The sequence below is a fragment of the Talpa occidentalis genome, unplaced genomic scaffold (assembly GCF_014898055.3).
Source record: "Talpa occidentalis isolate TD23 unplaced genomic scaffold, MPIMG_talOcc4v2.1, whole genome shotgun sequence".
Classification (NCBI taxonomy): Eukaryota; Metazoa; Chordata; class Mammalia; order Eulipotyphla; family Talpidae; genus Talpa; species Talpa occidentalis.
This window is the reverse complement of record NW_026555331.1, coordinates 94,642,272-94,657,492: the sequence shown is the minus strand read 5'-3', so window position 1 is coordinate 94,657,492 and position 15,221 is coordinate 94,642,272. Positions and strand designations below refer to the sequence as shown.

Here is a 15,221-nt window from a genome sequence, read left to right as displayed (position 1 = left end):
TACCACCCAAGAAGCCATTTGTCTGGACACATAGGAATAATCTATGACTTTATTGTCTACATTTTGAAGAGAACACACTAACATATGTAAAAATGTATATAAAAACAAAAATTCAAGAGGTATTTTTCACTATTTGTATTATAGATTTATTTCTATTTTATTCTTACAAACAGGATTATGAAAGTCCAAAGAGATATATAAATTACAGTAAAGTAACTAAGATGGAAGTGAGTGAAATTGGTGGGGAAAAGAATAGTAAAAAATCAGTATATTTGGTTTTGTTAACAGAAAATATATACCTTGTGAAATAACCTCACTGAATCAGGAATGTTGAGGGCTCTCACCACAGTTCTGTATGAATAATGGTTATAAATTAAAGAAACATGAGGGGTTTTCTAAATTTTGGAAAAATAATGGTTTATATACACCTATTTCTTTTAAGGTATATAGAACACCTAGAATTACTGCATAAAACATAGTAAAAACATTCTTTGAATGCATTGCATAAAACAGCTGGCAAAAAAAAAATGAGGTACTTCTTAGAAACTAAAAATGTGGAGAAAATGTGAATCCAGTGATGAAGTTGAGTACAAATCCTCACAGCTGTCTCAGGGCATCAATTAATTCTTGTTGGTGAAGACCTTAAAGGATCAGAAACAAAGCTAAGAGCCAGTGGCAGTGAATTTAGGAAAGATAAATTACCTTTATTAACAAATAAACAGATATTAGTCTATTGAAAACCCATAAGTAATAAAATTAATATGTACCAAATTACTGTGGAGTAACTTTTAATAATTTTAATAAATGTAACATATAGAATAAAGTTTAATAATTAAAAACTCTTATAAAATTCCCAACATAAGAATTCCACTGGAACGGTTTCAAATATTCCAAATGACAGTGAATTATAAGAAAGAAGTAGGTTTCTGAGTGTATTAGGACCTTTGGTTGTATGTGACAAATTCAATCAAGAGTGAATGTTTTAGCTCATATAACTCAAGGGTTTGGGACTTTTTTCTTTCAAGTAGTGCTGAATCCAAAGAATCAAATAATGTCATCCGGAATCTTTTAGTTTTTTTCTTTTTTCCCTGTATCTGTGCTTTACTCAGTCAGATTTCTGTACAGACTCCATCAACCTTTATGGAGACATTAAGGCTATCAACAACTCTATCTTTATTTATTTCCATGTAAAACATCCCAAAAGTGAAAGTGCCATGTTAGAGACTGATGTTCTGGCTCAGTTCAGCTGGATATCACTGAAACAACCAGCATCTTGACGCCTGGACAATAGATCACTCAGTCTGTGCAGGGAGGATCTTTTCTACAGGACTCTCCTTGTCTGAGAGGAGGAACAGGAGAAATTGGAAAAAAAAAAAACAAATTTGAGATTGATAACACGTAGACAAAGGGAAATAGATTCAAGTAGGAAAAATAATAAATGCTTTATATAATACCTTATTTGTAAATACCTTTCAATCTTGTTTACAAATCATATATACTTTCCACTCTTGTCAAGCAACTAGTAGCCTAAAAAGTTTCCTAAAGGATACTACTTTATTTGTAGGCATGAGTGTCCACTAGATATGTTCTGCTCTAAGAAACAAAATCCAATTAAATGTAACTGTAATGCTTAAATGTAATTGAAAATTCAGAGATAAGAGTTTCCAGGATTGTTTAGTTCAGTAGATCAAACATGTAGAGATTTCAAAAAGGATTTTCTACAACTCTTTTGGCTTTCATCTTCATAAAATAATTAGAGCAACTCCAGGCATCCTGTGCTCACAGATGGTGACCAAAGGCAGCAAGTTCATTTCTCCTAGAGCATCTTCTAAGTTACATTTAAGGAGGGAAAAGTCCCAGAACATTTCCCAGCAAATGTTCTTTCATGTCTCACTACTCAGGACTAATTCACATGCCCACCCTGAACTAACTAACACCAGGTCATGAATTAACCATGAATGAATTATTCTGTGCATAATTCATACCCCGGGGATGAAGAATTCACTCTCCCCTGAGCACAATCCTTCCTTATACCTGTGCAAAACCAACAGCTTAGAATTAATACAGAAGAAATGGGGGATATTTTCTGATTAGGCAACTAATAGTGTATGTCACAGTGTGCCCTGCTAAATAAAATAGATTTACAGAAAGTTATTGTAGAGATTACTGGATAATATATTGAAGAAACAGTTTAAATTTTAACATTATTTAAAGATTTTAATTATTGGTTCATATGCATTTGTTTTTTTTTTTTGCCTTAATAACCAAGTGTTAATACAAATGAATGACCCCGATCACTCACTTTTCACATACAATTAAAAATATAGCTATAGGAAAACATGTGTTTTCTGATTGCAACAGAAAGCATTGATTTAAAGTCTAGTTTCCATTTTGTGAAATGAAAATATTAGAACATGATGTGGCTAGAAGTCTTGAGAAGTCTGGAGTGACTTGTTGTTTGCTCCTTCTTTTTCTACTACTAATAGTGAAACCAGTATTAACATTGAACTAGATTTGTTTGTCTATTTTCAGAAGGGAAAAAAAATCTGAACCCAGTAATTTAAGGATCAAAACTTGCTTAAATGCAGCGTGAAACTATTGATATATCACTCCAAGCAGTGTACATGCAGGCATCACACTGTAGTAATGGTTACACTTATTAATTGTTTAACCTAAGGCCTACAATCTTCAAGTATTACATAACTAACATATCACTGATTACTTTTTGAATAATGTTATATTAATGTCTTCAACTAAAATATGCATGCATTAATCAAGTTTGACTGAAAGTTAGATCATTTGTAACCAAATATCTAACTTTTGCTAATGATCAATGTTGAGTGCAATTGGTACTATTGAATTTTTTAAATTTTACTTAATAGGATACCAAAATCAATCTACTGATTCATAGAAATAAAAAGGGAAAGTTACTGGGCCTCCCCAATGGCACAGTGGTTGAGCACTGGGTTGCCAGGCTGCCCGCAGCCTCTGCAGCGCCGGTTCGATCCCCAGCCAGCGGGTGAGGGTCCCACATGGCTCACAGACCTCTCCTGCCACCTGCTGCTCCCCTCAGCAGTGTATTTCGTCAGTCTGTCTGTTCTGCTCCCTGCTCTGGCTCTGGTGAATTCTCTCACCCTCCCGTGCTTCTGACTGTACCCAGTGCTTGTATAAATAAATAAATAAATCTTAAAAAAAAAGGGAAAGTTACTGATTTTAGTTTTGAAATAAAGGCCCTAAACAATAAGTTCCAGGAGGTTTGAAAAAGTATGTATAAGATGCCTCCTGGGTAAAATGAAGCCAATCGCTATATGTAATAAAAGATGTGAGTTATACAATAGTTTTCACAAGATTTATTTGCTTTAGTAAAAAAGTATATGAGAAATTCATGTAGATATATTGACAAAGAGAAATATTTAGTGTTGAAATCTTTTTCAAATGGAAATTAGAGTTGGAGACAGTTTCATTCCTGACACAAATTAATTTTGAAAAGTGCATTTGCTTACTTCCCACACATACTTTTCTTTGCTAAAAACATGCTGTGCAACTAGGAAAAAATGTTTGCTTATTTTCAAAATTCTATAGTGCCTTTCTAGTCTCAGGGATGTTTAAAAGCATATGAAGACATTAAAATCCAACAGCAATATTTTTTTTCCAGATTCTCTGCAGCCAGTAATCACACAGAAAAGTTGTGGCTGACTGTAATTGGGGACCCTGCTGTGGTCCCACAGCATTTTCTGTTTATGCATATACCAGAGTAGATTAATACATACTTGTTTTATGTGTGCATGTTCTGTATAAATAACTTTGGGAGTCAAAAAAGCAATTTGATGGCCACCACAAAGGTGTAAAAGACACATTCCTTTTTTACCAAAACCTTCAATGCATACATTTAAATATATAGTGTTTAGTTTAGTGATATGACCCACAGACTTTTGTGTTGATTTTGGTTTAGTAATGCTTAGGAAATCAGTTCCTCAGCTGCCAGAGTCCACTCCATGGGGTGATATCATGAATGTGCATTTGAAATGAAAATATGAACACAGTAGCATGTTTCCAAAGTGAAATTATTAAAGGCAGTGCTGTCCTCTTAAATAATGAACATATACAAAACAGTTTGAATACTTACATAGATTATTAAAATAGAATGTATAATAAAATTACTACCAATGTTTTGAACAGAGATTATATTTGATGACACAGTTCAAATTAATGAGGCATCTGAATAAGTAATATAAATTTTGGAACAAATTTTTATTGTTTTAAATGTCTCTGAATGCTGTTCTCTGTAAAACATATGGGCATTACAATTTTGTAACTAAAGTTTTCATATTGACATATTTTAATAGACCCTTTGAAAAAAAGCAATGTCTATAGTTGTACTCTCATAACAAAAGTGTCACTTGCACAAATTAGATCTAGCATAGGTCCTGCATGAAACGTCTTAAGTCAATATTGAGAATATACTGTTTTCTTCCGGTGCAGCCCATGGGATTTTATTTAATTTCCTAAAGTTTTTAGAAGGTTACTGGAATAATAATGAGAAAAAGAAATGTGAGCCAAATGAGCATCAATTATAACTGAAAGCCACGAAGTGAATGCAATAAATATGAATTAAAGGGAGGATATTAGCAAAAATTACCTGTCTAATAAGCATAGACTTCAGAAAGAGAGAAGTGATCATTACAAGTTGCAATGAAAAATAAAATTTTTGTCGACTATATTGAAATATAAAAAAGTGTAAAATCACATATTTAAATGTCATTTACATCAAATAATAAAATATTAACTGTGAAATTAAATATTTCTTCATAGTCTTAGTACTTTTCCAAATTTAGTACTGTCAATATCAGACAGCTCTTTTAAAAGTCATCATAAAATAAACACAATCAACCATAAACCGCATATAACTTGAATTAAGATGTCATTGTGATTTATTAAAAATATACCAAAGTTAGAGTTAAATATAACTGTGAAAACTCAAAGTCAAATATACAGTTCTTGGTAATGATATTTCATTATCAAAAGTAATCCTAATGAAAAGGAAGTTTTTCTTGAGACATCCTTCTTTGTCTTTTATATTTATTTATTTCTTAATGAAGTACCATTGTTTTACAACTTGGTTACCATTTTGACACTATAGAATTTCTACCCTCAAGCATGGTCATTTACACATAGTCCTCCACCACAATTAGTTGTTCTCCCCCTCCCTTTCCCTGTTCCCTTCTTGGATACTTCTAGACTATTTTTATTTTTTTATTTATTTTTAAAGATTTATTTATTTATTTATATAAGCACTGGGTACAGTCAGAAGCACGGGAGGGTGAGAGAATTCACCAGAGCCAGAGCAGGGAGGAGAACAGGCAGACTGACGAAATACACTTCTGAAGGGAGCAGTGGGCGCGGCAGGAGAGGTCTGCGAGCCATGTGGGACCCTCGCCAGCGGCCTGGGATCAAACCAGCGCTGCAGAGGCTGCGGGCAGCTTCACAGCCCAGCGCTCAACCGCTGCGCCACCGGGGAGCCCCTGGACTATTTTTAAACATACTTTTTCCTTTTATTTTTTGGGAAATAACTGAAATATATATTGCTTTTTTTTTTTCTTGGTGACAAAAATGTTTCCTTTTCTGCACCCAATGATCAGTGATTCATGAGGTTGCCCAGTCTGACTGGTGAGAATGTGCACCATAACCATGTGTGGTCACTGGTATTGTCAACTCTAATCCCAGTGTGTCCTGATAGTTTCTTAGCAGACCCGAGCAGATAATACTTGATGGGCACCCTTTACAGATTTTTAGATTTATTTGTATGTAAAGCTCTTGTTTGTGGTACTTTTGAATTTCTCCCAAGCCTCAGATCTGTCTCAGTAGTCCAGGTTTTTCACCAGGATCCACTGGGAACCTTCTGTGATATACAGCCTAGAAACTTTTAAAGGTGTCAAGCAGAGGCAAAAGTTCAGTCATGTCATTTGAATCCCATTTTCCTGGAATTAATGTTGCCTCATGTTCAGTATCTTGAAAATGATTATTTCAGATATATTGTTTTTTTCTTTGCTTTTGTATTTATGAAAGGGTAAACTGCCATTGTTTATCATGTTAAATACACATTTATTTTATATTGGAGTAGAATCCGAGTTTGTAATATAAGTGATTGTTGATTATTGTTTAATTATTTAAAATGCAATTTGTTTTTTATTTATTTCTTAAAAATTTTTATAGAAACTCACTATCTCCATATTAATTCAGTGTTTCTGAACTATATTATTTTTACATTATACATTTTCATCTTTGATGTATTTATTTTGTTTCCTGCTTGGAATTTTAGAAAATGCTCACTCTAATCATACTCTTTTTTGAATGCTGCAATAATCACTTAAGGTATCTGAACATTTAGGGGAAAAAGACAATGTACTAAATAGTGACAGTTTTTTAAAAGAGCAAGATCTTACTTCCAGATAGATTCTTCAGATTTACTTAGAATTACAACTGGCATTCCAGTAGCACCTTGGTTTCTCTCCCTGCATCTATGTTATACTACCAGGAAGCATATTTAAGACTTAGGTTTTCAAGATTACAAATCTAGAGTTTAAGGCATGTGAAAGGTAGAGCAGAATCATGGGGATGTCATAGGGATGACATGACATTTCTAATCAAAATAATGTGTTTAGCAACTCATTTCAGAAGCCTTTTAGAGAAATTCTTAAAAATACTCCAGCTTGCTAGATAACAAAATCTAGACTTTGTCTTACAATAAATTCATGGCACAATGTATCAAATCATCTTTCACAGTTTGTTTAGAAAGCTATTCCTATAGAAGCATATATTATTAAGATATAGGATGTAGAGCTGATCGTCACCTTTGTGAGATTAATTCAGTGTAGAAATAGAAGTAATTATATTTACCCCAGCATTTTCCTGTGAAATGGTAAAAGGATGATATTCAAGAAGAAAAGAAAAGGCTTTTATATCTTTTTTTTTAGCCCTTTTTCTCTGGTGTAGCTGGCCTATCGTGTTAGCCAGGAGTAAAGTAGTATGATTTCTAAGGCAGGGATTTTATCATTTCTGAGCCCTGTCTTACCCTCATATTGACCATAGTGTCTTGCACATGCTCAGTAAATACTCAGTCATTAACTAGTCAAAGGATAGTAAATGGAAAAAGAAATTTCCCCAGGAAAATGGACTCTTTAAAGGAAGTATATGTGTATACATTAACTTTCTTTCTCAAGTTATTTTAGTTTACTTTAAACTCAAATGCTTTTAGGACAATTTGTGTTTGACAGAATTAAATAGATGAATATTAAAGTATTTAATAATTTTAATACCAACATTTAGAAACATTACAATATTAACATTAAATTATTAAGTAATTCAGTTAATTCATTTCAATTTTAAGGAACTAAATATTCAATGCTTAATATTCTAATATTAACTTGAGATTAATGATTTAATTAATATCATTAATAGTATAGGTATGAATATTAAATCAAGTAGAAAATACTCACTCTTTTGGTCAGTCTTTAAACAAACATGTTGATCGGCAAAGTTATAATCACATGGAATATAACAGGAAACAAAGAGATAAACTCATGGAGCTAACACTGTAGTGGAGTAGACAACCAACAGAGAATGCACAATGAAATCAGTAAATATTTGAAAGTGATAAGTTGGAGACCAACACAACAGAATAAGGTTATTAGAGTTACAGAGAAGCACTATTTTATATTGGATGGACAAGGGTATGCTTTTAAGTAATTACCTCAATAAAATGAAGAAATGAAACATAAGGATAACTAGGGGGAAAGTCATTCCAAGCTGAACAGACAGTAGGCTAAACAGACTTGAGAGGGGAGAATGCCTGTCATGATCAAGGAAGAGCAAAATTTCTGATATGATTTAGGAGTGGAAGGCATAGAGATTACTAGGCATAATGATTGTATGATAATAGAGAGTATGTTGTCTGTAGGCCAAACTTAGGACTTTCAGTTTTATTCTGAGTGACATTTAAAGCTCCTGTATGATTTAGAACATAAATGTGATATATTGTGACTTACCCTTCAGAGGAATAATTCTGAATGTATACTGGAGACTATTGCTAAGTGGATACACAATTTTAGAAGTAGAGAAACTAATTTCTGTAATTGTGATAGAGATCTCTCTGGGATAAAATAGAGTATCAGTTGTGCTATTCAAAACAAATATCATTATCCTGGTTATAGGTCAAATACAATGCTGACATTTATCTCTGATGTACTAGAGGTGAGAGAGTCAGGACTGAGTCACAGGTTTTTACAGTTGAAAAACTGGAGGTGTCATTGCTAAAATGAAGTAACTTAGGAAATGTATGACGTGGAAGAGGATGTCAAATACAAGGATTGTAGACATTCTATTTTCAGATGCCTGTTAGCCAAGTAGGGAAATTGACTAGGCAGCTATGCAGTTAAGCTGGTTTTCACTTCAACCCTAGTAACCAATTTGTGGAGAGTATTTTCTTTTGTTGCTGTTGTTTTTGAGGGAAAATAAATCCTCCAAGCAAGATTGTATATATTATTCTTTCACTTAGATGTATTTATATTTACTTACACCAACACTATAGTTGCTTCTTTACTGTAGTTTATTTTTTTCTTTGTTGAGGTACTATTGGTTTAATTGGTACAATATGAATGGAACTGAAGAGGATTATGCTCAGAGTTCTCTGTGTTTGTGTTACAGGCACTATCACAGGTCTCTCTCCTTCTGAGGATTTGCTTCATTATCCTTACCTTGACCTCCATTGGATTTCTTCTGGATCAAAGGCAAGAAGTGAAATTATTTCACTTTATGTAATTTTGTAATGTAGTTTTTACAACATATGTGAAGCTTTGATACTCATCAACATTTGTTACTAAAAAATAAAGTTGAAAAAGGTGAAACTACCATTACATGCCTTCATTTTAAATGAAACAGTAACAGTTTATCTGATTTTAGACCACGGGTACATTTTAAATCTAAGCCTTTTAAATGAAATTTAGATTTTTTTGAGTATATTAAAGAAAACCTATAAAATATAATAATTTGGCAAAACATAGATCATAACTGAGTACTTAATAAAATAACATATTGGATATTTTTCTTTGCCATTGAATAATTCATAATATATGCCAGAATGTGTATCTATTTAAAGTTTATATCCTTTAATATTACACATGTTTTAGATACTATCTGAGCCAAAAATACATTCACTTGAACAATTTTCAAAAGCTTTAATGGCAGGACCTATATAGAAAAATATATATTCATTTTTGCTTGGAATTTTCAATCACTAATGTGACTAGTAATACCGATACTTATGTACTTAATATGTGTCATGGAATATGTTATAAATTTTTACAAAAACTGTGAGATAAGAATTATTATAAAGTCCATTTTACGGATTAAGAAAATCAGACAGGATGAGAACACAATACTCACCCAAGCAATATGACTTCAGATTCACATGTAGAATTTACTTGTAACTGTGCAAAACCACAAAAAAGTTTAGTCATTCTTGAAATGTTGCCTTTGTTACAGTGTAATTGTTTTTCAGTATATAATTAATATACTTTCGGGAAATTTTCAATATAAAAGTTCAGTAAACATACATTTAATTTATATTATGTGTATGTCATCTTCCCAAGAAATGGCTGACAGCTTTTCTAGAATAGATGCAGATTCTGGAGTTTCATCAAGGCAAGGTCAAAATGAACTTGCTGATTAACACAATTGTTTGTATTCATTCTTTATAAATATTATAAAGAATGAAGCAACTGCCACACTTCACAAAAATAATAGGTAAACAATGCATAGAATTTCAAGCTTATTTTAAAGTATTCTTGAATACTTTTTAAAAATGGATATTTTATTAGGATCCTATCCCAACTTTTGAAGGTCACAATTGTATTGATTGCACATACTTACTATCATTAGAAATCTTTAATAATAGTATAAATTCATTTTTAGTGAAGATTTTTTTATCTCCATCAATACAGAAAAAAGATCTAATAAGCAAATTATCAGTTTTACCATGATATAGTCTATGATGCATTAAATTGTTTTCACTGCATACAATTATTGAAGTCTTAACTACCTCTGACTTTATATAGGAATTCATAATGAGATAAAGATATGTCATTCCAAACCAGTAAAATGGAAATCAGAAGAAAATGAAATAATTGTGTTTAAAATGCTGAAAAAAAATCTTGCCCATCTTTAATTTTATATTCAGCAAAATTGAAGATGAATTGAAACTATGCAAACTTCTATAGCAAGCTTCATATTTGATAGTGCTATTTTGAAAATGTGCCTATATGCTTACTATTTAACAGTGCTGAAAATTGTCAGTGGAGGAAAGAGAAAGAAATGAGATACAAGGATTTGAAAGCATTTAAATTAATTAGAAATTAATTAATATTAAATATTCTAATTGATATAATTAGTTAACTTGAAAAATCCAAATAATCTAGAGAAAATTAGTCAAATTAATAGATGAATTTAAGAAAATTTTTAGAGAAATGGCCATCAGTTACTTTTTTATATGCTAGCAAATAGAGACTTTGTAATAACATCAAATATATCAGACATCAACAAAACAATCCTAAAATAATAAGCACACAATCTCTAAAACACAGTACAAAACTATTTAAAAATAAAGAACTATGGAGAGTTACATGTATTAATAGTTTAGCATCTTCAATCTTGTAAAGATTTCAATTCACACCAAATTAATTTACATATTTAATGCAATCTGAATTAAAGTTGTGAAAGATTTCTATGAGAAACTTGACAGGCAGACTCTTTCTAAAATATATGGAAATGGGCCTCCCCTGGTGGCACAGGCGGTTGAGCGCCGCATTGTAAAGCTGTCCACAGCCTCTGCAGCGCGGGTTTGATCCTGGCTGGCCAGCGAGGGTCCCACATGGCACTGCAGACCTCTCCTGTCATGCCCTCTACTCCCCTCAGCAGTGTATTTTGTCAGTGTGCCTGTTCGGTTCCCCGTTCTGTGTCTGGTGAATCTTCTCACCCTCCCATGAATCTGGCCTGTACCCTGGTTCTTGTATAAATAAATAAATAAATCTTTAAATATATATATATAATATATATACTATATATAAAAAAAATATATATATATATTTATATATATATAGAAATGGAAGTGGAAAGACCCAAAAAGATAACCAACATCATCTTGAGGTTAAAAAAAAAAGGCAGGAATTGTATTACCAATTTGTTATAAAGCTACAATAATTAGACATGTTTTATTAGCACAAAGATTACAACAGAGGATGTAGAAAAAGATCTGTGTGTATATTTATATGTATGTAGCCTTGATTTTTGACAGAGTTGTCCCTGCAGAGTTGAGGGAAAACTTTCTTTTCAATAAATCGTCTTAGAAAAAGTGAATTTTTTTTTTTTTTTTTTTTTGTGGGACCCTCGCTGGCGGCCAGGGAACAAACCGGCACTGCAGAGGCTGCGGGCAGCCTCTCAGCCCAGCGCTCAACTGCTGTGCCACCAGGGGAGGCCCAGAAAAAGTGGATTTTATATATGAATAAGAAAAATAAATTTGACAAATATTTCAAACCATAAAAAATTAGTTCTGAGGTCAGGGAATTGTTGATTTGAAAGTAACAGAAAAGGGGATAGAGCACAGCAGATAGCATGGTATTATAGCTCGGTGATATCGGGGCAGGTAAAAATAAGAAGTCACACACAAAATCCTTAATCGTAAAGTTGTAATTGATGAAGTAAACTATACTAAGATTAAGAAAATCAGTTTTTCAATAACTAACTCTCATCAATACAGGGAAAAAATGAAAACTTCAAGAAAAAAAGCTATCTATAAGTTTACAAATTTTATAAGTAGCAAAGATCTTAGATCCCAAAGGGATGAAATTTTAAAAACTGACAATACCAACAGAGGGTCTGTACACACAGTGAAAAAGGAAGTTTATATTTTCTTGCCCAATTTGAAAAACTACTAATTTTGAACATATCCATACCCTATAACCTGACAGTTCAATCTTAGGCATAGCTCACCAATACACCCAAAAACATTAAAAAAAGAAATGTTGCTAACAACTTAAATGTCCTTCCTGAGGTGAATGGATGAATGAATATTACTGTAGCTAAACTATGGAATGTTACACAGGAGTAAAAAGAATGAACTACTGTTACATGCATCATCTTAGATATATCACTAATAATACTGAATGAAAGATGCTGGAATGTTGCACAAAAAAGTGCAAGTGGGGGTCTTCCTGGTGGCGTAAGGGGTTAAGCACTGTACTATGAAGCAATGGGCAGCCTCTGCAGCATGAGTTCGATCCCCAGCCGGCCAAGAAGCAACCCATATGGCACAGCAGACCTCTCCTGACTCACCCACTGCTCCCCTCAGCAGTGTACTTTGGTCAGTCTGCCTGTTCTGTTCCCCAGTCTATCTCTGGTGAATCCTCTCACCCCCTGTGTCTCTGGCCATTCCCCTAGCTCTTGTATGCATAAATAAATAAATCTTTTTTAAAAAGTGCAAGCAATATAATCTCATTTATTAAAAAAAGAAGAAAAATAAAGATAAAAGTATAGAACTTTTTTATAGGAATTTATGCTAACATGATCAAAGTATAAATGAATAGGAGCAAGAGAGGGTGTGATTACCCAGAGGTGGAGTGCCAGTGGACATCTTGAAGAGGTGTGAGGAGGTTTTTGTGGAGGTCTAATACTAGGTGGTGGTTTTATGGTTGTTTGTTGAAAATTAGTGAGTTGTATACTACTATTTTGTGTACTTCCCTGTGTATATGTTCATTTCACAATATAAAAGCTTAAAATTTAAACTATAGGACAGAATAAAAATTGGATATGTTTAAAATAGAAATTATGTTTTTTTAATTTAAAATTGCCCAGATAGCATTTTTTAATTTATATTAATTACATAAAAATTATTTTACCTGGGAAGCTATTTCTTATTTTTTTCCACAGAAAAGCCTAATCACATATCTCGACTAATAAATTAGCAATTATAACCCTATTTTAATTAAGTATGTAGGTGTTAAATCTATTTTTTCATTAAAAAAGTCATACTGACCATACAAAAACAATTACCGCTTTAGATATTCTTCACTTTTTCTCCATATCTCTACATTTTAAATTAACTAATAGATACCTTTATTATGACAGTAATTCCATAATACTTTTCTCAGAAAATTCACCTTATAACAATACTATATATTTTACAAAAAATATTAAATTATCCAACAAATGTCAGATTATTTTATCTGTTAGTGTGATTATTTATTACTTCATTATATGGCATTTTATAAATACTTATCTATGTGGCACTCAACTCTATTACATATATTTTAGAGTTTTAATTTCAAGGATACCATAAAATAATATATTCATCAGAAAATATTTTTTAAGATTTATTTATTTTAGCATACAAGAGATAGGGTACAGGACAGAGGTGTGGGGGGTGAGAGGATTCACCAGAGAGTAGGGAACAGAAAAGGTGGATTGACTGAAATACACTGCTGAGGGGAGCAGCGGGTGAGACAGGAGAGGTCTGCTGCGCCATGTGGGACCCTCACCAGCTGACTGGGATTGAACTGGCACTTCAGAGGCTGTGGACAGCTTCACAGCACGGCGCTCAACTGCCTGCGCCACCAGGGAAGGCCCCCATCACAAAATATTTAACAATGATCTATATTGATGCTACCTATTCTATTAGGTACAACTGCACATTGTCCAGACTCACAGTATTTCTGAATTTGACTATTCATTATTTTATTAGGTTTTTAGACATTTTTTTAAACATCCTTGATTATTCTTTTATTCTGAGACATTCTGAGAATTTCTGCCCTCAGGTGCGGTCACCATAATTTTCCCACCACCAAAGTGTCCACAGTTCTTCACCACATTTCTCTGAGTTTTCCTCCTGTCCTATACTCTTCTTCTCTCAACCCCAGTACCCCTCTAATCTCCTGAGTGTCCCAGAAGGACTATACATTATTTTAGAGCACAATGTATCGATTGTCCTAACAAGTCATTTTTTAATGAATAAAGTATAGAAGTATTAAATGAGTAAAGGGTATCTCAGTTATTTTAAATTCTAGAAATTTCATTATTTGATGTTTTATTCATTAGTTGAAAAATGCTCCACCCTAACTTGTCAGTGCTCAAAGTAAGCAATAAATTTTTAAAGAAAAAATTTTCTTTAAATGGTGCTTTCTGTTTCTTAGTTTAATGCCTGTTTTCAAATAGATTCAAAGGCCTGTGTTCCTCAAATATATAAGAATACTCTGTAGTTCCTGAAAATTTAAAGAAGTGTATATGACCATATTAATGAAAACATTAACACATAAAGAGTATATTTAAGTTTAATGAGTGTTAATGACATCTTATTTCAGACCTAAAGGGGCTGTTCTGGAAACTTTCCGATGCCTGATGTGCCTAATGGTGTGTAGATACGGTCACCTGAATCTTCTTATCCCTTCCTTGTCATTTGCTTTCGAGGTAAGGCATCTTTTTCTTTTAAGTGTCTATAGCATGGATTATACACCTGTTGCATACTCAGGTCATTCACAGAACAATGCTTTCTGTTAATTTGTGAGTAAAATTTGTGGGAAATTTTTAACTATTCACTTACTCACCAATATTTATTAGTTATGTCAGTTTGAGCTAGTTAATATCACTGAGCCTGTTTTCTTGTTCCTAAATTTAGGTTAATACTGTGAATTTCATAGAATGACTGCATAAATTACATTAACCATTGTTTATAAAGAAATCTAGTCACATCATTAGTTCTCAACAAGTGCTAGAAGTGATTTCCAAAAGTATTCTGGGTTGAGTCTACCCACTTTAGGATATTTCTTTTTAGACTATTTACATAAAATTGTGATTAAGATGTCAGCTACCTTCAAGAGGTAATAAATGTGTAGTAATACAATGATTAATGTTATTGCAATTTTTCTACAACCAAAACTTACATATTATGATATGATCATCTGATGATTTTAAACTTATCTTCCAAGAAATACACTGACATTTTGGGCATGTATTTATTGTTTCAAATATTAGGCAATTGTTAAGAAAACCTTTACTGTTATCACTAATCTCTTATAGAGTTACTATTTTAAATTAAGGTTTATATTAATTAATTTTGGTGCTGAGTAACCTGCCAACATCTCAGAATGAGCAAACTATAACCTTATTTAAGCAGGAAA

General features: G+C 32.6%; 1 protein-coding gene across 2 annotated transcripts in view; it reads left to right on the top strand.

Moving 5' to 3' along the window:
- Positions 1-15,221, top strand: part of AGMO (alkylglycerol monooxygenase) — a 328,052-nt gene that overhangs the window by 191,837 nt on the left and 120,994 nt on the right. For both annotated transcript variants that reach the window (XM_054692404.1, XM_054692403.1), the window contains exons 12-13: positions 8,704-8,786; positions 14,406-14,511. In XM_054692404.1, coding sequence (XP_054548379.1) covers positions 8,704-8,786; positions 14,406-14,511 — 189 coding nt within the window. The remainder of the gene's footprint in view (positions 1-8,703; positions 8,787-14,405; positions 14,512-15,221) is intronic.